We start from the raw sequence: 24,930 nt of genomic DNA, 5'->3' as shown, positions 1-24,930 counted from the left end.
ATACGAGGCACCGGCCCCATGGGCAGAGCCAGTGCCAAGGCTGGGGAGGCCACAGCCGTGTCCCCCAGCACATCCCAGCACGCTGTGGAGCCAAGAGGAAGAGGAGCATGGGGAGGAAGAGGAGGGACGCAGCAACCAGCCCAGTGCTCCCCAGCAGCCACCCTGAGCACAGCTCCCACTGCTGCCAATGGGAAATGGCTTGGGGAGGGAATAAAGACGAGGAGCAGGGAGGGCAGTGCCAGGGGACGGGCAGGCAGCCCCTGAGCGCTGCAGGACGGGGTGAAGACAGAGGTGACGAACGGGACGGCTGCGCCGAGGGCTCCACGTCTTCCACACGGCAGCGGCGTCCTGGCGGCGGCTGCCCCTCAGTTGTTGTTCATGATCCACCAGGATGCTGGGGAGAGGAGCAGGGATGTGCAGTGAGCACAGGGATATGGGGCAGCAGAGACGGGGGGATCCAGCCCTGCAGCTCAGGCTCTTTGGCAGGTGCCTGGCACCCAGCTCTAAAGCAGCCACCACCCCGGGGTGAGGAGCAGGGCCAGGGCAGGGCCTGGAGCTGGGTCACCCACTTGAGCGCTGGGAATGGGGTCGGTGAGACCGGCCTGGCATTTAGTCCAAATTAATCCGTGTTCATGCTCAAGTGACAAAAGGGGCAGCAAGCTGGGTCCTAACTGGGTGTTAGGTGCCACCCAGCCCTCCTGGTTCCTCACCTCTCAGCCAGACTTCCATCGGTACCAAGGGGAACATGAACTGTCCCTGGTCGCCGCCCTGCCTCAGCACCACTGAGCTGTAACCCTGGGCACAGGCACTGGGACTGACCCAGGAGGGACAGAGCTCTGCAGGGCTCAGGGGGAATAAAGTGAGACCCCAGATACCAGCCCCAGCCCCCTGCAGCCCTCACCTGGGAAGAGCATGGTGGTCAGCAGCTCCGGGGACTCCAGCAGGCTGATGATGGAGCGCTGGAAGGTCTTGCTGCAGCTCGACTGCAGGTGGCTGCAGAACAGGGCACAGGATCAGGGCCCACGGGGCTTGTGTGTGCCCCGCGGGACCCCTGCCCATGCACCTCCCAGAGCAGCACAGCCCTCCCCGCTCCCCAAGCCCCTTACCAGGGTGTTCACCCCTGCAAGCAGCCCAGGGCATGCACTGGGATGCAGCAGCAGGATGGGCTGCACAGCGACAGGGAGCAAGGGGGGGTCCTTGGACAGCCCCAAAGGAAACTCCCCCCCCACCCCGAGCCCTCAGACCCAGCCCCACACGAGGGAAGGCTCCAACCTCCTCCAGGCGGTCGCATCCTGCCAGAACTCGTACAGGATGAAGCAGGCCTCGTCCCTCAGCTTGCAGGCGGAGACGCTGCGGGACGGGAGGGACACTGAGACAGGGCCGGGGGGGGCTGGCACTGAGCAGCCACAGCGGTCCCGGAGCAAGGGGCACACGGGCTGCACATGGGCCCTGCCATGAGGCTGTCAGAGCTGCATGGATTCATCCTCGGTTTGTGGCTGGCACACGGCTCCAGAGCATCCCCAACCCAAATCCCTCGTGCTTCATAGTTCCTAGAGGCGGGCAGCACAGGAGTGCTGCAGCTGTTACCCTGCTGCTGCTACAGACCAGCCCGTAAAGGGTTCCATTAAGTATTTCTTAGCCCATCCCTGGCACTGCAGCGCGGAGCCTGAGGAAGCAGCTCACCCCGCCAGCCCTCTGCAGTAGGTGTGTGCCATCCCTTGTCCCTCACACGGCAAGAAACAGGGGCCCACATGCACGACCTGAGACCTCCCCAGAACCCCCAGCTGCTGACCCCAAAGTGATGCTGCTTGGCCAACGCTTCCCACGCTGCCTCCTGCAGCAGGACCCGGCTGGGGCCTCCTCCAGCCCCTGGGAAGATGGAGCAGGGAGGCGGGAGCAGTGCTCGGGGTGCAGGGAACCATCTGCACCGGCTGCAGCATCATCAGCTCCAGCTGAGGATGAGCCTTTCCTCCAGCTGCTGCAGGAAGGGACGGGCCCAGCTCTGAGGCCACGTTCCCTGCTGTGACCCAGGAGTCTCCCTGCACTTCGCTCCAGCTTTTCCACTCACGTGGAGAGCGCTGCCCGTGCAATGCTACCCAGCTCTCTGCACTAATTGTTCTCCTGCCAGAACAGCATCAATTGCAGAGGACAAAACCTGCCGTTCTCTGTGCCACACGTGCCAAAACAAGGATATTCCCCTTGTTCCCACTGAAAACATGGTTTTGTGCTGTTGGAACTGAAGAGCTGAAAAATGACACTTTCAATGGGGACATCCCCAACTCAAAATGTCCCACGAGGGAAGGGAAGCACCTCTGGAAGAGCAGCTCTCTGGTGTGCAGTGGTGTGCACTGCAGCCAGACCCGGCTCCATCCGCAGCTCTGGTCCCACTCAGCGGTTGCTCCTCCTTCCCCCAGCACCCACACACAGCACAAAGCAGGACTCGGACACCAGCTCTCCCCTTGACTTCCCCCCCACTGCTTTTGAGTCTTTCAGCGCTGGAGGAACACGTTCATGTTCCTGCCACAGCCACTGCTGGCAATAAAACCAAGCACCACCACCCACCCTTCTCCTCGCCGCTGACCTGTGGTCCTTGCGGGGAGCACCGGCAGCAGGAGATGGGCTGACACTGCAGACACACTGCCGCGCTGTCCGGGCCTCTCTGCTAGGACAGACTTCACCCCAAGCCCACAGAGCCCTCCCCTTGTTGTCCCCAGCACCGCTGTGTCCACGCACTTACTGCAGGCAGCTGCTCTGCCCGGCCGTGCCCGCCGTGTAGGACCTGAAGGCCTGGCAGAACTCCTCGATGCTGCTCGTTGCCACCGAGATCTGCCTCTTGGCCACCAGGATGTGCTGCGGGGGGACAGCGGAACAGTGTCACCAGGGACAACGTGTGCCCCCCTGCCCCTGGTGGCACGGCCCTGCCTTGGGGCTGCTGCTGTTCACTGTGTCCTTCCCCAGTGAAATGGGCCTGGGACCCCTGCACTGGGGCTCTGCATCGCCTGTGGGTGCTCGGAGCAACCCTGGGCCACCTGGGCACTCACAAGAGCTGCCTTCCTCTGGGCTGGCCATGGGCACTGCCCGCACCTGATGGAGCTGTATTTGCCCTGTGGATGGTCCCACAGCTCCCAGCTCTGATCCCATCCCGCTGCATGGCCGGGCAGCCAGTGCAAAGCCAGCAGCTCACCCCAGTAACACCAGTCTCCGAGGGCTGTGTGAGTGGGACTGGGGACCTGTGCATGCTGCAGGGTCACTGCAAGCAAGAGGAACAGGACAGGAACTTACTGCATCTTTTCCTTTGCACATCGCTTCCTCCTTCAGCGGCTCCAGGCGCGGGCTCTGCATTTAAGCACAGGAAAAGCCATCATCCCTGGGGAGCTTTGCAACCAGGTAAAACCCGCAGTAACCCACAGCCCAGCTCAGCAGGTACCACTCTGGGCGTTCCTTTGGGGACCTGGGGGAGAACTGGGATGAGACCCGCTCATCTGTTGGGCTCAGTGGGTCCAGACTGACTTGGTCAGATCAGCACAGACCATGCAGGAGGGTCAGCCAGAGCCCCCCGGGGGAAAAGCAGGGCTATGGAGACTGCAGGGGATGAGCAGCTTTGCAGGTCCGGGTCTGGTGACCGGGTGCAGCTCTGTCAGGGTGCCAGGATGGAACTGCAGGCTGGGGGCACCCACCCGCAGGCCCCAGCACACACACACCTTGCACTCCAGCTTCTCGATGAGCTGCTGCAGCCGGTTGATCTGCGCCATCCACTGGCTGTTGTCTTCGACACAAACGCCTGCGTGGGCACGGGCAGAGATGTCACTGAGAGAGCTCATTGCAAAAGCTTGCTCAAGACCCAGGAAACCACAGGAGCTTCTAACCCCCGATTTAAACCAAACCCCTGATTTTTCTGCTCAGACTTTTCGCATTGCTCGCAAGATCCCACATCCACACACAGAAGCTCCAGGGGCATGTGAGTGAGGTGGTCCAGGCTCTGTCCCATGCTGCTGCTCCCACCCCTGCTCCAGTGGGGCAGAGACCAACTGAGGGATGGCCGGGATGTGGATACCTGTCGTTAGCATCCCAGAATAGGGGTCTGTTGGAGACAGGCAGACGTTCTTCTGTGCTCTGCGCCCACATCGCCTCCCTGGCCTCAGCCCAACCAAGGTTTCAGGCTTCTGTATGTCCTTTCTGAAAGCATAAGATGCAAAAGGAGGGGTTGAAGTCATTCACTGCGCAGGGCAGGTCACAGCAGGCTCGGAAAGGGCAGATCCTGCTCCCAGATGTCCCTCCCAGCAGGACCTGTGGGTCCTGCCCCACACTGACCCCCATGGGCAGGGCAGGACCTGCACCCGTTACCTCTCCCGTCCCGCCTGCTCCTCCACGGTGTCCACGGCGCACTCGAGCGAGGCCTGCAGGGACTGCAGCTGCTGCAGGGTCTCCCGCAGCAGGAACCGCGTCAGGAACTGCTCCATCTTCGAGGAGCTCTCGTACCTCTGCGGGGAAGGGGTAAGGATCTGTCAGATGCCTCAGATGGAAGGGGCTGGCCTTAAATAAACCCAATGGATTGGATTCCAATCACATGTGGAGTTACTGGAGGGAGGGACGGCACCGAGGGACACGAGCATCCTCGGGGTGCGTGCCGGTGAGGTCAGAGCAGGGAATGCACCGCGATGACCCCATCCTGGCCTAGGAGTCAGGGGCCCACAGATGGACACTTCCAAGCCACAAGTTAATGGACACTGGTAGAAATAGCCCCCAGCTCAAGGGAGGGCTGTGGGGCACCCAGAGCTCCCTACCTGCCCCCTCACTGGGGCTCCTGGGACAGGGCTGGTGGTGCTGAGCCTGCAGTGGTCCCCCATGCACAGGCAGCCCCTTGCAGGGAGCACCCGCCACTGGCAGGACAGGGCAGCAGGGGGGCTTTGTGCCCTCTTCCCTTGGGAAGGCAGCACCGAGCCTCTCTGCTCCAATGCGAAGAGATCCCTGCTGAACCTGTGATGTGCACCTCTGCTCGGGGCCACCCCACAGCCTGTCCCCATGTCACCCACTGAGAGTGCCTGACAGCCCCTGAAGCCTGGCCTGTTCCTTTCCATGCGCTGTGGGTGCTGCACCATTCCCTGCAGCCTGCTCCAGTCACCCTTTCCGGTCCAGTTTTCACTGACTTCCTTAAAACAACCTGCAGTTTTGCCCTTGTACCATTGGTCATCCCAAGGGCCAGAATCTCTCCATGCCCCCAGGAATGGAGATGAGGTACCCAAGGAGGGATGCTCAGTGAGGCAGGGAGCAAGGAGGAAAGGCTGAGACAGACAGCAGCTCCAGAGCAGGCAGCTGACCTCCACTGGGGCCTCCCCTGCAGAGCAGGTACCAGTGCCTGGCTTGCCCCCACAGGACTCCTCCTGTCCCACTGCAGGGTGAGGCTCTTCCTCCCGCCCCAGCATCCCCCAGGACTTTGCCATGCTAAAGCCTGCAGTCGTCACTGACAATGGCAGCAGCTTCATCCGGGTGGGCTTTGCAGGCCAGAAGAAGCCCAAGTTTGTGCTAAGGACCACGTTCCTACACCCCTGCAGCGCTTGCACCACGCGGGAGGCCCAGCAGCACCACAGCACTGCTGAAAGCATGGCAGGCTTCACTGTGGCACCCACTCAAGGAGGGCATCATTGAGGACTGGGACAGCATGGAAAACCTATGGAGCCACCTCTTCTCCTGCGGCCTGAGAGCTCCCCCAGAAGAGCAGGCAGTGCTCATGGCTGACTCCCCATCATGCCCCACCACCAACAGGGAGAAGGGGGCAGAGGTGCTTCTCGAGCACTTTGGGGTGCCAGCCCTGCACGTGGCCAACACCGGGTTCCTCTTCCTCTGTGCCTACGGCAGGGTCACAGGCCTGGCTGTGGAGGCTGGGGCTGGAGTGTCCCACATCACCTCCGTGTGCCTGGGGCAGACACAGCGGGAGGCCACGTACCGCCTGGGGGTGGCTGGTGGCTTCCTCTGCAGCTACCTGCACAGCCTGCTGACGGACAGCGCCAACGAGCCTTGAAGGGGAACACGGCGAGCCAGATGAAGAAGCAATGCTGCTACGTCTCCACGGAATACGAAGGAGACCTCTGGAACCGAGGTTTCCATCACCCAGCCAGATTTCAGGCTCCTGACGGGCGCTGTATAACCCTGCACAAGGAACGGTTCCGCTGCCCGGAGCCGCTCTTCCAACCGGAGCTGCTCCACCAAAGCTCCCCAGGGCTCCGCTACTTGGCCCGGCAGAGCCTCCAGGAGGTACCTGACCACACCAAGGGGGACATGGTGGGTAACACTGTGCTGTCAGGGGGCTCCTCCATGTTTCCAGGCTTTCCTGAGAGGGTGTGCTTAGAGCTGAATGCCCTGTTCCAAGACACAGGCTGCCAGATTCAGATGCTGGCCAGCCCAGAGAGGGGCACAGCAGCCTGGGCAGGGGGCTCCATAGCAGCATCGCTCACATCCTTCCAGCAGGCGTGGATGGCAAAGGGTGAGTACGAGGAGCACGGTGCTGAGTACGTGCACAGGATACTCCAATAGGCAGATGATGCATCCCGAGCAGCCCACCACAGGGCAGGAGCAGGGTCTCCAACACACTGCCTTGCTGCGGGCAGAGCTGTGCTGGTGACCCAGGGCCGGCTCCTGCGCGGCTGCAGAAACGCAAAATCAATGCAATCGCTCCAAAAGAAGTAAACTGCATTTCATTGACAGCCCGGGTTATTTCTGTGCCTATCCCATCACTCTCCTCTGCACGTGTCCCATGTGCTGGCAACACACCCACAGCTCCTGCTGTGAATCGAGGCCGTGCCAACTGCCTGGTACAGCCGGGCCCCGATGCTGCACGTCCAGAGCACTGCAGCAGAGCTGCTCCTTTGGAGTGCACGGCCTGCACAGGGAAGGGGCTGCTCCAGCCAGGGGGAAAGCTCCTTCCAGCCATCACTGCAGTGGGACCCTGAGGTTCACTGGGAGCCACAGGGGTAGGAGGGCTAAGCTGAGGAGCAGAAGGTCCTCACGGCACCAGCACGGCAGCAGCTTTACTGCAGGAGGTGGTTTCTTGACTAGGCACTGAAGCGGTGCAGCCCTGGGTCCAGAGGATGAGCAGGTGAGAACCAGAGAACAGAATTCCTGCTTTGTGGTTTTGGTATCAAGTTGATTTGGGAGCAGGTTCAGGTTCAGCTCCGTGAACAGGCAGGAAAGCACTCCCCTGCCCTCGCTGCTGCTGCAGTGAACTGACCCAGACCAGCAGACGATCAGAAGAGGATCAGAGGTTCATGGGGGATACATCATTCATCCACTGCATGGCTGCACACAGCCTGCTTCATTCTGGGAGCTGGTCCCTATCCAGACACTCTCATCCTTCTTCATGCACAGAGGACACTTCCCACAGCAAGCAGCCTCTGGTTCACTCCCTTTTCCAATGCATCCTCCTGAGCCCCCGCTGGGGCCCCCACAGCTTTGGCATATGGACACTTCCCCCTGCACAGGGGCCGGATGCCTCTCCTGTTCATCGCTCCCCTTCAAAAGGCCATGTGCTGGGAGAAGCCCCGGCACCAAGCCAGCCTCCCAGCACTCCCCATCCTCTCCCCTTTCATCATCATGGCCTGATCCTCATGTCCTCTGTGGATGCAGCTCTATCACAGGAGCAGGCAGCTGCTCCCACAACCTGTCCCGAGCCCCACCGCTCACCCCACTGCAGTCCCTGCACCCCAAACCCAGGCACCAAACCCACCTACCAGCCCAGGGCACACTCTGCTCGGCTCTGAAGCTCCCCATCCTCCCAGTCCCAGCACATCCCAACCCACTTCCAAGGGCAGAGCAGGATCCCACACGGACACATCAATGTTTGGGGCCAGCATTGCACACGACGAGCAGCTGCCTCCTCTCTCGCCTCAGCAGACACAGCACCCCCAGGGGAGCATGCCCAAGAGAGGATGGAAATAACCATCTCCCAGGAGAGCTCTGAACCCCGCTTGGAAAATCTCATGCCAGAGGAGGGAATCCATTGGAAAATGCACCTTCCCTTCAGCTCAGCTGCCCGGCCCCCTCCTCGCTCTGGGGCAAACAAGCAAACCCCTTTGCCTTCAAACCCCTCTGTAACAGAGGCTCAAAGCCAACCTGCTCCGTCTCACTGAGCACCACGTTTTCTGCTCGCAGCAAAGACCACTGGAACGGAGTCAGGGAGGAAACACCTCTGCAAGCAGAGACAAGGCTTTTTGTCATGGACTGGAATTGCAGCTCTGTTGGCCCAGGTGAAAGCCCCAAAGTTGCCAAGAGCTGCTGTAATTCTGCTTTTGAGAGGTTTTATTAGTTTCTTATGATGATCATTAAGCTCAGGACAGGATGGAATAGGTGATTGCGTAACTCCTGCCAAAGGGGAAATAAGACTTGGAGAGGTATATATGGGTTAGTTTGCAGTGCCTGCAAAGTGGAGAACGGAAAGACTTAAGCATACAGGTCCTCTGTGAGAAATGTCAGACCCTTTCCCAAGGTATTTCCACCATACATAGAATCATAGAACAGTTTGGGTTGGAAGGGACCTTAAAGCTCATCCAGTTCCAGCCCCTGCCACGGGCAGGGACCCCTTCCACTAGAGCAGCTTGCTCCAAGCCCCTGTGTCCAACCTGGCCTTGAACACTGCCAGGGATGGGGCAGCCACAGCTTCTCTGGGCACCCTGGGCCAGCGCCTCAGCACCCTCACAGGGAAGGGCTTCTTCCTTATATCTAACCTGAACTTCCCCTGTTTCAGTTCAAACCCATCACCCCTTGTCCTGTCACCACAGTCCCTGATGAAGAGTCCCTCTCCAGCATCCTTGTAGGCCCCCCTTCAGATATGGGAAGCTGCTCTGAGGTTTCCACACAGCTTCCCTTCTATTCACTTCTTATTTGGATGCTATCATACTGCAAACACAAAGCCTAACCCCAAGATAAGCTTTAATCAGTGACCTGCAGCACAGTGAGCAAGCTGTATTTTACACATAAAAGTGGAAATAACAGAATTTGGAGGAAAAAAAAACAACTCTTTTCTTGCACAGGCATCTTTTCTTTACCATGTTTCTACCAACCCAGTGAGGAAGGATGGGAGCACAGGAACCCCTAACGATCCAGTTTCCTCCTGCCCACATATGGAGACATAAAATAGGTCACGAGCAGGTTTGCTGCCTACACACACTATTTCCTACAGGAACTGCAGCACTTACACAGTGAGAAGGATGAACCTGGCTTGTGTTTCCCATGCTTTAGCTTCCTTCCTCTCTCCTCCCCTTAGGTCATTGCCCTGGCATGGTGTGAGCATCTCCCACTCTCTGCTTTTATTGTGCTAACAAAGCAGCCCATGATCTCTGTTTTCCTGCTTCCAAATTGAGCTCCTATTTACATGAGCCTATTTACAGCTGTGGGTAAAGTTCCGGGAGGATGCAGGGGTGGGCAATCCTGTGGCAGGATCCTATTCAGGAGTAAGGAACTACCAGAGATGGATCATGCCCTAACCAAGAGACGCTGTAGTTCAATGATAAGACCTGGCTCAGAGAACTCCTTCTCCTTCTAGCTAGCCTGGAGATCCCTGCCTCCCTGGGAGTCTTGCAGAGCAGACAGGGACTATAGATCCAGTTATTGGCTCCACATCTGCCAACATCTGTTGGCTCCATGGATGGATCTGGAAGCAGAGCTTTACGGTGAGGGCTGTTGGAGCAGGCAGGTCTCTTCCAGTTTGCCCAGCACGACTGCACCTCCAGTTAAGAGCTGCTCCCCAGGATGAAGCTTCAGGCATCTCCTCCAGGAGGGAGGTCTCTGCCAAACTGGGGCTCTCAGTCCTCAGCCATGGTGGCGTCAGAGGTGTTGGAATTAACAGAAGTGAGGGGCAGACTGAGAGGTGTGAGCTTTGGCTAAAACCCAACCTAACAAACCCACTAACCCCATAATAACCCGAGACCAAGCGCCATTCTGGAAATACAAACATGGGAATACATGCAGGTCACAACAGGTAAGAACACAGCATTTGCCACCTCTGCCAGCCCCTAACAGCGACAGATTTCCCACAGCTCTGCAAGAGCCCTGACCGCAGGCTTGGAGCACTGCCCTCTCCTGCTCCCTGCTCAGAGCCCAACGGACCAGGGAAGCACGGGGAGATGCTTTCCAGGAAGGCCAGTATGTGCCTGTGAAGGGAATGAATGCATCATGGCAATACTGTGAAGCAGGCAGCAACTCCGCTTTGGAGATATACATAAATACACAAATTCATTATCAAAAAGGACAAAGCAGAAAAGAACACAAATAAAGCAGAGCTCTGAAGAGGATTAATTCCCTCCCTCTGGGCTTGCGTTTAATAACTGTGAAGGGAGCTGGGCAGCTGAAGCAAAGAGAAAAATGCATTTTCAAGTGATCCCCTCTCCTGCATAGCATTTCCCAATGAACAGGGAGATGCTGCTGAGGCTGGATTGAGCCAAAGGAACACTCAGAGAGAGCACAATCCTGACTGACACTAGAGAGGCACAAACACCACTTGGATGACCCTGCAGAGCTCCGAGAGGGACCAGATCCCCTCTCACTTCTCTGTTCCATCAATAGGGCAGTGTGCACGTGGCTGATGCCCTTCATCCACTCCCCACAGGCACCAAACCACCCCACGGAAGGGAAAGCAAGGGCTGGCCCTTCCCACGGCTGTAACACAGCATCAGCCCCAGGCACATGGCTAAACCATTTCACGTATTTCAGATGCAAAGGGGGCCAAGGAGGGTCCCCCTCCAGTGCTGGCCACTGCTTGTTCACAGCTGTATTTAGCCCACAGGCTGCACACTGCTGCTCTCCATTCAGGGCTCACAAAGCAGGAGGCTGCTCACCTTCACCAGCAGCCTCCAGTCTGCTTGCCATCAGCCCAAGCTGCATGGAGAGGCAGAGCATTCACTGCAGGGATGAACTTGGCACCAGGCTGGGAGTCAATGAATTTCATCATTCCCTACCTGCTCCCAAGCGCCTCTCTGTTCAGCCTAGAGCAGCTGAACCCCAGTGTCCTCATTTCACACACAGTGCTTGGTGGTAAAGACCTTGCTTTGGCTCAGAGACACAACACAGATTGTCAGCGATGCTCCCAGAAACAGCATTTCCAGGCAGGATGCTGCAAGTGGTCTGCAAGGAGCTGTTGAAACCACCCCTGGCAGAGCCCTGTGAGGAAGAAGCCATCGGCAGAGCACAAAAGCACCAGCTCAGCCCTTCTCCTCCAGCAGAGAGTAGTCCACAGCTGCAGACACCCAAAGCACACACAGGGTTCTGAGAGGTACATTTGTTGCCTCTGGTACCCAAGCTGAACCTAAGTAAGCAGCCAAGATCACCACAGCTTCTGTTACCAACCCGCCTGCCCCAGCACCCTCCTGTGGTTCCATCCTTACCAGCTTGGTTTTGTCCATGGCTGCCAGGACTGCAGAGTTGAGGGCTTCCAGGGCAGAAAGCACATTCCTGTATTCTCCAAGATACGCTGAGAAATAATCTGGAGCAGGAGAGAAGAGCACAGTGAGAAGGCCACAGACTCCATCTCTGCCTGCCCTGCCCCTGCTGCCTCCCACACACAGCCCAGCCCTGTCTCCCCAGGGTCAAGATCTCACCTCGGCTGGAATGAAAGAGTCCTCTCCTATCCCCAGGGACAATTTATCCCATTCCCCTTGGGAAAAGCATGGATGCCCTCTGGGATTCAGGCACAAGGACTGTCAAATGCCACTTGACTGCCCAGGTCAGACGTGCACAAAGCCCCACCACAGACCCTCAAGAGAGGAACCCTTCTGAACATCACTCTACTCACCACACAATTTCTCCGTGTCCACGTTACTGCAAGAAAAGAGAAACAAGCTCTTGTTAGATGTGGTGGCTGCTTTGGGAAGAGCAGTTGTAGTGAGCAGGGCCTCGAGGGCTTGTCCTGACTGCTTACTAGGAAAAGGAAAAGCTGCCCAAGCTTAGAGGCAGCAGCTCAGGAGCTGTGCTCAGCCCCAGCATCACCCAGGCAGGGCTGCAGAGCATCACTTCTGCTCCAGGAGCTGAAGGAGCAAACGAAGCTGCTCCACAAACATCTCCTGGAGATGGAGTGTGCTGGGAAAGTGCCAGTGACAGCAGGAAGGGGATGGGATGGAGGGGAGGCAGCCCCATTTCTGTGCCCTGCAGCTGATGAGCCCCAGAGGCTGCTTCCTCCACCCAACCTCTGCTCCCAGAGGTGTGGGAAAGGGCCAGGTCTCCCTCCTCCTGTCCCCCTTTACCTCAGCCCAGATCCTCACTGCTGGCTGCCCCATGGCACAGGCCCCCTCCTCTCCTGCCTGCCCCATGGCTGCTCCTCCCCTTCCCTGGATGGCTTCACAGCCCACGAGAGGGGTTGTTCCTGATGTGAAGGCCATTAAAACAGGGATCCAAGTAAAAAAATCCTGGAGGTTGGGTCCAACCCCCCACCCCTTTTCAGTAACAGAGAGCACTGCACTGGAGAGTCAATGCTGGCATCTCTGCAGGGCTTGGACAGGTCCATCCTGTTACTAACAGAGGTGCTGCTGGGGTGGAGAGGGAGGAGAAAACAGCCACATGTTTTTGGATGGGATATGGGTTTGCATGAAGAAGTCAGATCTGCTCAGGTGGCCAAAGCATGAAGGCAGAGCTGCTTGTGATGCCCAGCATCCCTGCAGAGCCTGCAGGGAAATGCCCCACAGAATCATGTATTCAAATCAGCCTCCACTCAAGACGTTCTGCTGTCTCAAAATCCCCATAATGATTACAACCAGCTCTAATCCTGATTGGAAAAGTGGAAGAGAGCATGAAAGAGACTTTAAGTGTTTAAGTGTTGTCACACATGGAGGAACTGGTGATAACCTGGAGTTTGCTGGGCTCCAAGCATGAGGACGGCAGCTTCCCAGGGGAAGCCAAATCAATGCCATATCACCCTATGTCCCTTCTGACACTGCTCACAGGGCAAAGGGGTAAAAGCACCCCAAGGTACAATTAGAGGAGAGTGTGCAAAGTGTTCAATATCCCATGCCAGGAACAGGTATAATTTAAGCAAAATCTTCCTACAGCTTCTCCCCCAGGCATCAAAGGCTGGTTCCTGTGTATCTTTCTGCTGGGCACCAAGCGCCTTCTCAGGCAATGGAGACGGGCAGGTTTAGGAATTGATTTGGCTCTTCTGTTTCCAGCACCTACTGCAGTAGCTGCTTCGCTGGCACACTGTCCTGGCACTGCAGACAGGTTTGAAAGTGGCTGAAAACAAACAGTGATTCCCTTGGGATGCAATACAGATAAATCAGCAAAGTCACAGCCCCTTCTTCTGCCGCCTCCACTTCATCAGACTTTGCCCATCCCTTCTCCAAGCAGCTCCATGCACCCGATCCCAGCTCTGCTGGATGGAGTGACCGGGGCTTGAAGCACAAGTTTTGACTGGAAAAATGCTTTGCTCCTTCTTCATTTTCCCACTGATTCCTGAAAGCTGCCTGGAGCCTGCAGAGCTGCTGCTGCTGCACTGCCACCAGTGACCTGGCACTGCAGCATCCACAGCACTGCTTGTGAGACCCGTGAGCTGGAATAGGAACTGCAGCCACTGGTTCCCAGCCAAGAGACAGGTAAAAGTCACAAAAGAGGGGATATGGACGTGAGATAAAACACGCTGTGAAATACCCAATGCATACGTTATCCAGCCTTTTGCATCTGTCCCCAGTGAGACCCTGGGGCTGGCGTCACCAGAAAGAAGGTGGCACCAGCTCAGCCCACTGCCTCATCCCCCACCTTGGCTCCAGCAAGCAGGCATCCATCCATGTGACAATGAGCTACAATCACCACCAACCCTGTGGCCCCTAAGGAGAGCCTGGAGATCATCAATAACTCCATCTTGTCTGTTTGCTGCTTAAAACCAAGCAACTAATAACCACTAAACCGGGGAACAGTTGAACACTGAACCTGGGGCAAAAGTCAGTGCTTGGGGAGTTGTCCAGTGGAAGATGTGCTCCCTTCCCAGCGCAGCCTGCTCCATCCACAGCCCTGCATGGACACCTGTTCCCACATCCCATAGCAGCCTAGGGTGCAGTTCAGGGCAGGACAGAGCACTGCAAGCAAAGCACAGGACTGATGATGCCATTTTCGCGCTACCAGAAGCTACTTCATAGCAGAAGCCAGAACTGCACATCCAATCCCAACCCATTTTGCTGGGCTGCAACAGGTTTTGCCCCACTCCTCTCCCTGCCATCCATCCCCTCTCCCAGTCCGAGAGAAGAGCCATCCTCTGCCTCCAAAACACTCATCCTGAGCCTCTCCACATTTCCACATAGCTGTATTTTGACTGTGCTCAAACCACTGATTAACTGTAATTAAGCTTGAACTGATGATGAAGGATCTTATCATCATTATGCTGTTGGGATTTAGTGAGAATGTGCCTGGAATTTATGCAAGAAAACAGCAATCAGCTCAGCAAAGCAGATGGGAAGTTTTTCTATTTACCATTTATCGTGTTGGGAACCTCTGATGCCATCACCATCACTCTGCTGCCATCACTGCACCCAGTGCTTCGTTCACCATCAGGCACAGACTTCAGTCAGAGTCTCCAAGTCTCTGACTAACGAGAGGGAAGCAAAGTTCACCCAAGTCCATTCTTCCACAGAACCAGAAGCCTGAGGTTACTTCCACCAAGAGTTTTTAACAGCACCCTCACCTCCTCTACTCGGGGCTCAAGATCACACACACACAGCTCCGGGCAGCCTGCACCCAATTCCTGCCACCATCACCTGACCACTGTCATGCAAAGCAGGATTTGCCAGACCTTAGTTTTCTAAGTATTCCCAACATGAGGACAGAGAAACACAGGAGGTCCTGCAGCTGCCCCCAGGCAGGTTTCACAGTCCTCTGCAAACATGACACATAACCTATACAGCACTGCAGCATCCAGTACAGAGCCATCTGTTAACGATGATGTGAGATCCCCCTGCAGCCCCTGATCCTGGGGCAGCAGCACAAGAGGGACCTGGAGCTGTTGGAGCGAGGCCAGAGGAGGCCACGGAGATGCTGCAAGGGCTGGAGCAGCTCTGCTCTGGAGCCAGGCTGAGAGAGCTGGGCTGGGTCAGCCTGGAGAAGAGAAGGCTCCTGAAGGGGAGACCTGAGAGCAGCTCCAGTGCCTAAAGGGGCTGCAGGAAACCTGGAGAGGGGCTTGGGACAAGGGATGTAGGGACAGGCCAAGGGGAATGGCTTTAACCTGCCAGAGGGGAGACTGAGACGAGCTCTTAGGCAGAAGCTCTTCCCTGTGAGGGTGCTGAGGCGCTGGCACAGGGTGCCCAGAGAAGCTGTGGCTGCCCCATCCCTGGCAGTGCTCAAGGGCAGGTTGGACGCAGGGGCTTGGAGCAAGCTGCTCTAGTGGAAGGTGTCCCTGCCTATGGCAGGGGTTGGAACTGGATGAGCTTTAAGGTCCCTTCCAACACAAAGCAGGCTGGGGTTCTGTGACTTTCTGCTAAGCGGTTCCATGAGATCCTGGGCTCTGCTGCCACCCCTCCGGGCAGGCAGCAGGCAGACACACAGCTACTCAGGGAGCAAACTGCGCTTGATATCTCCCAAGATGCTTCTGCAGCAACAGGACTCCTTCATCCCTTCAAAAACATTTGTCTCCTCTCACCCAGATGTTTCAGTGGATGAAAATGCACTTTTCCAGGCTGATGAATCTTTCTGTCTGCAACAGTGTAGGGCTCCCTGCCACGCTAAACTAAACAGTGGACCTAGCTGTGGTACCAAATGGCAAGGAAGGGTTGAATTTGTAAACATCAAAGAATTAGATCACAGAGATAGTCTGAAGCCAAATAGAACACTTTCCAGAAACACAGAACAAAAAAGCCTGGTGGGGAAATATAAAAGCTGAACCCAACCCCATGAAGTGCCTGATGCACAGGCCACAGCATCCCCCCCCAGGCACTGTGTGGCTGGGAGATGGAGCAAAGATCGGGTTGGAAGGGCAGGGAGAGGAGGAGAGCGCGCTGCCATGGGCTGGTGCCATGGGCTCTCTGGAAGGAGAACAAGTGATGTGTGAGACCTCGGAAACACTCATGTTCCCAGATGTCAGCTCCAGGGCCCAGGGAAGCAGTGATGGGTGAGGATCAGGACGTGTCTGGGCTGTGCTCCGTTACCCAGCCACGGAGAGTGCCTGGATATGAAGGTCTCTGTTACTGTCTCTGCTTGGATCAGGTTGGCACTGACAAAGAAACACAAGTTTCAGCCTAGACCTGATGAATACAGCACCTCTGTGCCAAATCCACCCACTGGATTAAGGGTGAAACTTTCCCATCATCGGGAAAGCTATGGGACATGAAAGGAGCACACCAGACCTGCTTGTAGAGCTTGTAGTTGCTTTCCAGCTTCACAATACTGGAGTATTACCTCAGGTAATAACTCCTGAATCTGGCAGCAAACTTCAGCCAGCTCTACAGGTGTCAGGCAAGCAGGCAGCCTGGGGCAAGGGGCTGAACAACCCCTGCCAAGGGGACAACGGGACACCAGCACAGCCCTTACAAGACAGCAGGGGGTGTAAAGGAGCAAGTCCCCATGCACACCCCAAAACAAATTACAGAAACTCCAGCTCTACACACAGAGCCAGAGACTTCTATGAGCCCTCAGCGTGCTGATTTCCTTTACCCGCTGCTGTGCAGTCCCTGGGCACAGACAGGTCATGTCTCCCCTGGGGACTGTCTCTCCCAGTCCCTTGTCCCATCAGGCCGGCAGCTCTGGGTCAGGATCAGAGCGCTCTGGCAGACACAGTGCTGCCCCACGTTGTTTGCAGGGGGTAGGATGCCTCTTACCAGACAAGAACCTGCATGCCAGGCTCCCTCCCTGGGGGGTCCCAACTCCTCCTCTGCCTCCACGAGCTGGAGATGAAGCTGAAGAAATCACATACAGTTCCCTGTTGCCATCTCCCAGTCCCCATCCCGCTCCTGCCTGCTCCCACTGAGGCAGTCCCATGCACTGACCCTGCACTCGTGTGCATGGACCATGCCCCAGCCAAGGACAGAAATACACCTTGCTAATAGATGTCACCAGCAAAACACTGCAACTGCCAAGTTATCATAGCTACCACACCATCATTACAGTAATGAGTTCTAGGGAGCACCACTGCCACCATGGCTGGGCATGGCTCTGGGATCAGCCCCGTTCATCTGCTCTGGACAGACAGAAGCAGCCCAGCCTGACAGCAGTGGTAAACCAGGAGGTCTTCACCAGTCAGCAAACAGCACAGTTCAGACTTTGCTTTGCTGCAGTCTGTGTTTTCCAGTGCTGTGTATGGGGAGTGACTCCAAGGTCACCCAAAAATGGAGTGAGAGGAAAGGAGCTTTTGCAGAGGAAGGAGAATGGCTCATTGCTGACTCCCTGGGATCACAGCCCAAAGAGACAAAAGGATTTTCAGGAGACTCCTCGTGCTGCCCATATCCAACAAAAGCAACTGCCAGGACAGGCTGCAACAGGCTTAAAAGCAAGTGGCAACAGGGGCTGCACACACCAGCCCACTTCTCTGCCCCATCATGGCAGTGGGAGCATCAGCTCAACCCACCATGAAACACCCAGCAGAAGTCAACCATGCCCAAGCCACCAGCCCTGGGTGGATGATGCGGGTCCCTTGCAGCCAGGGACCGCTGGGTATCCGCTGTCAGTGGTTCAGTGACATTCGGTGGCTGTTGGCATCTCAGCGTGGCACGGGTCCTCTGTGCCACTGCCCTGGCTCCCTGCAAAGCCCTGGGACCAGTGTGTGCAGCTACGGCTGCCGAGAGTCACCTCTGCCTGGCAGGGACCTGCTCAGACACTGCCCTGGACAGGAGCATCAGAGAGGGGCAGGAAAAGCTTCCTGTGGTGCCAGGGCTGAGCCTGCCACCCGCAATCAGGAGGAAGCTGCAGCCACTTTTCCCCTGCACAGCACCCTTCCATTTGAATAGACAAGAAATTCATCAACAGCCAGCTTCTTCCAGTGCCAAAACCCACTGGGTCACAGCCCTGGCAGGGCAGAGGGACCCAGGAAGGCCAGTACCCAAATGACTGGGATGAGAAACCCAGCCAAGCCCAACAGACTCCTCCAGACAGCACCAGCAAGAGGAGAAAAGGGCTCAGTGCAACCACGGCTCCTGTTCGTTGGGGGTTTCTTTTTCTAAAAGAAGCTGGCCTAAATTCAAAGTCACACTCACAGAGCCACTCCCGGTGCAAAGCTGCTCTTACATAAGTGAAAAGCAGTTCCCTGTGTTAGCAGTGGCAGAGCCTGTGACTTTGCACAGTCTGTGCATCGTCCTCGCACCATCACACGCTCCTCCTGCAGACACAACCTGCTCTAGAGAGCTGTGCTTTTCTGGAAGACATTTTTCAAGCTAATGTAATGTAATCTTAAATGGATGCTTGTATTTACAGAGCTAGAGTGAATCTGAGAATGACTGGCTTCAACATGTCTGGTTTCTCTCCTCACCAATGCTCATAGCTGGTATTCAATGGGTTTTAACATCTGCGTGTTACAAGAGAGAGTCAGGGTGAGATAAACCTATTTATCACACCCGCCTCCAAATGTCCTCCCTATACAGGCAAGCAGTTCTATATCCCCCTTCATCTCCCCTCCTCTGTGCCACCATGGTACTTACTCTGAGTGACGCCTGTCAATGCCACTGAATAACTCCCACAGCTCCTCTGAGCTCAGGATCCCATCAGCAAAATAGTTCTTGAACTCCTCAAACGACAGCTTCCCATCATCTGCATGGAAATAAAAGGGAAGAATAATTATATATCTGCAGAAAGCAGCATCCAGGCCCCAGTGATCCTCCCAGCAGCCTCTCCACCCGGAGCGTGGGCCGCTCGGGCATGCTGTGCATAGTAATTAAAGCAGAGCTTGCATTGAAGGCATGTCCCACCAGTCCCCATTGAAACCCCAGCAGTGCTGGCAAGCAGGGCCACTGCTGCTGGAGTTGCAGGTGGGAACTTCAGCCCCTTCCGAGAGATATCACTGCAATGTTTAGAGAAAGGGATGCAGACACTCTGTAATTCAATGACTGTCCAAGGAGAGTCCATTACAAACAGCACAGCGAGGACAGCATCAGGCTTTTATGGAAAGAAAAGCTCTCCATTGACTCCTGAGCTTTTTCCTTCCCCTCTAAGGAGGACTTCAGCTCCTAGGCTGCATTTTGATCAGACGCAGAGACTGAATCCACCCTGCAAGGGATGGAGCAGAAGCCTGATGGCCCCTGGGCTAGCAGTGCACGAGAGATCATGTGCGTGCAGGCCACAGTAGGACTTGGGAAGGGCTCTGTCCTACATGGACAGTGAATTGGGAGCCCACTTCCCAACCCTTTGCTCCAGGTAAAGCATTAAAGCATTTTTCTTGCAGTCAGAGAGCTGCTTGCCCTTATCCTGCTTCAGTCTTGCAGCCAAACCTGGCAGCAGGGATGGGCTGTGCTGCTTCACCCAGACCAGCAGTGGCAGAACAGAGCACTCACCATTCTTGTCAGCTCGCCGGAAGATCTGCAAGAGAAAACAGGAGAGGGTTTAGTGAGGCAGCACTGGCTCCTTGCTGCTGAGCAGAGAGCCAGGGGCACCCAGCACTGCCACCATGGGAAACCCACCTGCCGGGGAGCCACCAAGAGCATCCAGTGCCAGGGCTGTACTGGGACACCCCCCTTTGGGAACAACCAAACCCATTTCTTGCTTTCAGTGCGCAAAGCTCTGGGCACAGCGGCCCAGAACTCACACTGAGCATCTTTTAGAGCACATAGAGGGAGACGCAGTAGAAAGGGCTTTGCTACAGCCTCCTGATGGAAAGTGTTTAATTTTTCAGACCCTTTAAACGAAAGAACATTAAGCATCAAACCACTCCATAATGGGAGCGCTTTGTGCATCACCGCTGACACTCCAAGTGTCTGCACCGAGGAGCAGCTCTTGTCCCGCACTTTTTAATCACCCTTCACAAACCCCTTCCTGCAACACACAAACACTGTAATTAATAATTAATGAATTCATTATTCTGTAGCCAAGTCTGCCCCAGAGCACAGCTGCTCCAGCTCAGGGTCTCAACCCAGGTTCCCAACCATGAGGCTTCTGCCCGCAGCCCAGGAAAAAGCTGGGGCTTCTTACCCCTGCCTGGCTCCCCTTTCACCAGGAATTCACAGAAGGTCTGGGACTGACTCCAGTGAGGAACGGCATCATTTCCAAAGCCTGGGAACACCTTGCCATACCAAACAGTATGAGCTTTTGACTGGCACATCCTAACGAAGCCAACAACAGTTGTGTGCATGGCAACTTTTGTCTTTTTAATCATCCTGGCTGAGAAAGAAACCTGAAGGTCTGAAGAAAGGTGAGGAATGAAAAAGGCAGGAAAACGGGAAAGTGGGCTTTGTTGTATCCTTTTCCATGCACCTGCAAAGCAGAGGGCGCTGATCAAGCCACCCCCAGAGCAGCTCTTCTCCCTGCTGCAGGAAGACGTGTCACTGCCAGCTCCCCCTCCACCCCCAGCTCCCTTCTGCACCACTCACCGCCAGCTCTGCTGCGTGCTTTGAGGCCACAAGCCCATATTTAGCCACTGAAATGTCCCTGAAGAATCGCTTTGAGGTAAAGAAAGAGCTGCCCAGGGAAGCCTCTGCTGCTCGCACCTCAGGAAGCCACTGGCTTGCAACTTGGGCAGAGGCTTTTCTGGTGCTGGTCCCAGCAGGGAGCTCTCTGGTCCTTCCCCATGACTGAAACCAGAAGCAGGGACACAGCCTTGAAGGATGCTCTCCTGAGCAAGGCAAGTTCCCACCAGCCCGAGCTGCTGCAGGGAGTGGAGCACTGTTAGGTAACCATCCCTCCAGGACACCAGCTTCCAGCAGCCAGGCTGCTGCCTGTGCAAGAAAGAGGGCAGGGGCTCTCTGAATGCCTCGCAGGACTCGCTTTGGAGCTTTACCTCTACCAGCCAAGACAGGATCCTGCAGCTCCCACACACTGGGTGTTCTCTGGGATTTAAAGCAACTTTCTTTAGGCTAAGGGGCTCTCATGTGCATCAGGGGTCTCACAGCCACAGGGTTACACACACCAGGGCTCCCTGGCAGCACCATGGGGTCCCATGTGCCTGTGTCACCCTGACACCTCCCTGCCTCGGGCATGCTGCTTTCTGCCAAGGCAAAAGCCTCATCCTGCAGAGCTCTCTGTCACTGAAGGGACACCTGGCTCATGCAGTGACATCTCCAAGTGTCACTGAGCCAGCTAGCACACCCCAAAGACAGCAAACTGTCACCCAGGCACTTAAATGGAGATTCAAGTGAGGCCAAACGTGTCCCACTCACAAGCTGGCCTTGCTCAGCAGGGTCTGTCTGCAGGCTAAGAGGGACGACACAGTTTGTGGGGGATCCCTGAGAAGGTCTCAAATCCAGGGTGAGCCCATCCTGGAGTCAGCAGGAACCTCAGCAAAGAGAGCTGATGCTGCTCCCTTGTGCCCGGGATCCTGTGCTCCAGCAGGGCGTTGGAAAAGCACTGCCAGTGCACACACCAGGGCTGCCTGGAGCTCAGAATAAACACACGTGGCACAAGCAGAGAGCCCTGTGAGACAGGGCCACATCTGCTCCATACTCCCCAGGGACAGCAGCGCTGCTCAGCACCTCCAGCGAGCCCGTCCTCAGCCAACCCCACTGCAGAGGGGTGCCTCGGAGAGCCCCGTTGGCTCCTGTGCACAAGGCAGGATCCAACTCCAGCCAGGCAAAACCAGCACAGAGCAGCTTCCACACTCCACAAAGCGACCCCCAGAACCTGTCCCCAGAGCACAGGCATAGAGAATGAATCCCAGCCTGGTTTGGGCTGGAAGGGACCTTAAAGCTCACCTGATTCCAAGCCCCTGCCATGGGCAGACACACGCACGGCAATGGCAGGTAAGTGATGCTCCCGCCACAAGAGCCCGGTGCAGAGGGCAGCCTTGGGACTAAGCCAAGGAAAAGCGATGCAAAGGCAGGCTGGGAATGGGATCAGGAGAGGCACTGCGGGCAATCCCTCACTTGCACTCGGGGCCCGGCAGCCTCAGAAACACAGGGACACTGCCTCAAACCCGAGACGTTCCCCTTAGCCCCCGGCCCCTGGGTCTGAGCAGCCGCAGCGCCGCTCAGTGCCTGCGATGACAGATACACTGGGACCGATGGGAGCAGCACTGAATGGCGTTTATTTGGGGAATGAACCCCCCCACGCCGGCAGGAAGGACATGACAGGGCTTCTCCTGCCTGCAGGGCTGGAAGCAACCGCAGCTACTGGACACACAGCCAGGGACATGGCAGCTGATGGCAAGGGACAGCCACCCTGGGGACACAGTGCGGGCTGCAGCCAGGCTCCGGCGGTAACCGGGGGTTGTCCAAGGGGCTTTGCTTAAGCTCTCGTGCCCCGAGAGGGGACTAAGCTAGCCCTGAGCACCAGCCTGGGGGACAAATTTCCCAGAGGCTCGAGATGTCTGCACAGGGAAACTAACCGCGATGGCAGCACTGCAGCTCGTACCGCGCCTGCAGCAAAGCGCCTCCGGCAATGCCCTCCTCCTCCTCACCCCTCCTGAAGGCAGGGAGACAATCCCAGGGGAAGCACGAGCTGCCACCCGGGATCTGCCATGGGCAGCTCTGCCTTCCCGCTGCCCTGACCAGCCTGGGGTGGGGGGGGAAGTTGGAACCAGATACTAAAGCAGAGCTACTAAACTCCCCCTGCCAAGCTCCGGAGCTGAGGCGGGAGCAAAGGGAGCCACAGGGAAGCGGAAGGGAAGCCGCCAGAACCGCTACTGCTGTTAACACTTCCCATTTTAATTGCCTTAATGACGCCCTGAGGGATGGATGTGGGACTCAGCGGTGCCCTGAGGGGCTGAGCTGGAACACAGCTGTCACCACCAACCCCCCTCCAGCCCCTCTTCCTTCAGCCGAGTAATTAGCGCAGTTAATGACGCTGGCTGGAGAGCCCTGCGGTCTGCAACCTCCCCACGGCAGGAGAGAGACCCTGACCCCCAGCTGAAAGCTGTGTGGCCATGAGCCGTGCTTTCCAGCTGGTCCCTGAGGATGCCAGATCTCCCTGACGGAGAACCACACCATTCATCTTCCCTAAGTGTGCCTGAGATCTGCTCCCCTCCTCCGGGATGAACTGGGACACAGAGGTGGCACCACACAGACCAGGACAGAATGGAGATGACAGCCAGCACCTGGGCTCTCGGGGTGCTGGGGCACCACACTAACCCTCACCCTTACCCCTTTGCTTGCTTTCTCCTCCCTGGTCCCTGTGGCAGGGCAGGGGCAGCACCTCCACTCATGCGTGTTCTTAGCTCCACTGCGTGACTCCAGACCCCCGGGGTGCTGGACACGGGGAACACAAGGGCTGGTGGCTCTCCAGGGAGGTTCAGGCATTGCCCACCTTACCCAGGCACCCTGCAGCTCACAGAAGACTGCCGGGAGCAGGAGGGTTGAGCAGTTCTGATGTGCTCCAACAGCAGGGGTGGGCTTTGACCCAGGCTGTGCCACTTGCCCTGGGAGATGGCCAGGTATGCCCGATGCCACAGAGCAGAGGTGCTGCCTCCCCCAGAGCCCCATCCCAGAGCATAGCTCCCTCTCTGCAGCAGCACCCGGGCCACAGGGCTCGAGGGGACGCACTGTGATGGGAGACACTGTGCCTGGACCTGTCTGCTGAGGAAGACAACAGCCACCATCCGCATCTCCAACTCCCCCAAGCCACCCACAGCCACCGGTACGCCGACCTCCAGCCTCCACAAGGCAAACCTTCCACCACAACTCCTGGCACCTTCACAGCGAGCAGGGATGGGAGCTGCAGTGGGTGACGGACACGCTCTGCCTCTGGGGTCCCACAGCTTTGAACAGCTACACAATCCCTCCCACGGCTCCAGGAGCCGCCACAACCAGCGCTGGGGAAGGAGCGGGCTGACTGCAGCCACGCAGAGGCCCATCACTGAGCAGGACACAACGCTGAGCGCTAACACACCACGACCCACCCTGAGTCACCGCCGGGGCACCCCAATGCCACCCGCGAAGGAGGCAGCGCGGCGGCCGCCTGATCCCCGCCACCCCCGGGGGTGTGACCGGGTCTCGCAGCGGGCCCGCCCCGCCGGTACTCACGTCGTGGAAGATGGGGAGCGGCTGTCGGCGGGGCGCGGGGCCGCGGTTGGCAGAGAGCAGGCACACGGCCAGCAGCTCGGCACACGCCATCATGGCCCCGCCGGACGCGGGCGCTGCGGCGCCCCGGGGTGCGATGCCGTACGGCGGAATACGGTGCCGTAGGGAGCGGTGCGGTGCAGTGTCCCGCCGTACGCTACCGCAGGGACCAACGCGGAACCGTACCCTGCCGGAGCTGCCGCCGGACCGGCACTCACAGAGCGGCTCCGCAGCCGCCAGGACTCTTTGCTTCCGCTGAGGGCCCGCCCCCGCGGCCATCCGATTGGCAGCTGCCGATGATTGGCATCTCGGGGCCGTGCTGTGGTTGGAGAAGGGGCAAGGGGTGGAGCCCCGCTGTGTGGGGAGCGGGAGGTGGTACCGGTGGGTCGGGGGGGTCGTCGCTCTCCTTCGGGGCTCAGTCGGCCGTGGGGCTCCCCTGGGCTGGATCCGGTTGGATCCAGTGCACCCCACGGCGGTCCAGATCACTCCAGTGCACCCCACGGCGCTCCAGATCACTCCAGTGCACCCCACGGCGCTCCAGTGCACCCCACGGCGGTCCAGATCACTCCAGTGCACCCCACGGCTGTCCAGATCACTCCAGTGCACCCCACGGCGGTCCAGATCACTCCAGTGCAGCCCGTGGCGGCCCCGGTGATGCCCTCGGCGGTCACACTGTAGTGTCACCGTCCCTGCCTGCCCCAGTCTGTCCCAGCTTGGCCACGTCTTGTCCCAGTGTGGTCGCTGTTGGCCCTGGGGTAGCCCGGTTGGTTCCAGGGTGGCCATGGGTGGTCCTGTTGTGGCTGCAGCTGGCCTTGGGCTAGTCCCACCACCCCCCAGAGTGGTT

At 57.4% G+C, this 24,930-nt stretch overlaps 2 protein-coding genes across 2 annotated transcripts; one reads left to right on the top strand and one right to left on the bottom strand.

The window, feature by feature from the left end:
• Positions 1-247: 247 nt before the first annotated feature.
• Positions 248-24,221, bottom strand: NECAB3 (N-terminal EF-hand calcium binding protein 3). The gene is made up of 13 exons (XM_061441531.1): positions 24,051-24,221; positions 19,437-19,461; positions 18,588-18,696; positions 11,780-11,805; positions 11,373-11,470; positions 4,345-4,481; positions 4,055-4,176; positions 3,702-3,781; positions 3,283-3,336; positions 2,738-2,850; positions 1,273-1,350; positions 902-993; positions 248-394 (listed from the first exon to the last, which is right to left on the bottom strand). Exons 1-13 carry the CDS (start codon positions 24,141-24,143, stop codon positions 366-368), a joined length of 1,056 nt encoding a protein of 351 aa, XP_061297515.1. The 5' UTR covers positions 24,144-24,221; the 3' UTR covers positions 248-365.
• ACTL10 (actin like 10) lies at positions 5,440-6,821 on the top strand. Its single transcript, XM_061441736.1, is given in 3 exon segments — positions 5,440-5,621; positions 5,623-6,014; positions 6,017-6,821. Coding segments are annotated over 3 exon segments (1,089 nt in total). The 3' UTR covers positions 6,532-6,821.
• Positions 24,222-24,930: the final 709 nt, after the last annotated feature.

This window comes from Pezoporus flaviventris, unplaced genomic scaffold (assembly GCF_033815535.1).
Source record: "Pezoporus flaviventris isolate CSIRO_AGI_PZ_B2104156 unplaced genomic scaffold, CSIRO_AGI_Pfla_v1 ptg000213l, whole genome shotgun sequence".
NCBI classification, from domain to species: domain Eukaryota; kingdom Metazoa; phylum Chordata; class Aves; order Psittaciformes; family Psittacidae; genus Pezoporus; species Pezoporus flaviventris.
The sequence above is the reverse complement of the archived record's forward strand: the minus strand, read 5'-3'. Positions and strand labels throughout refer to the sequence as shown.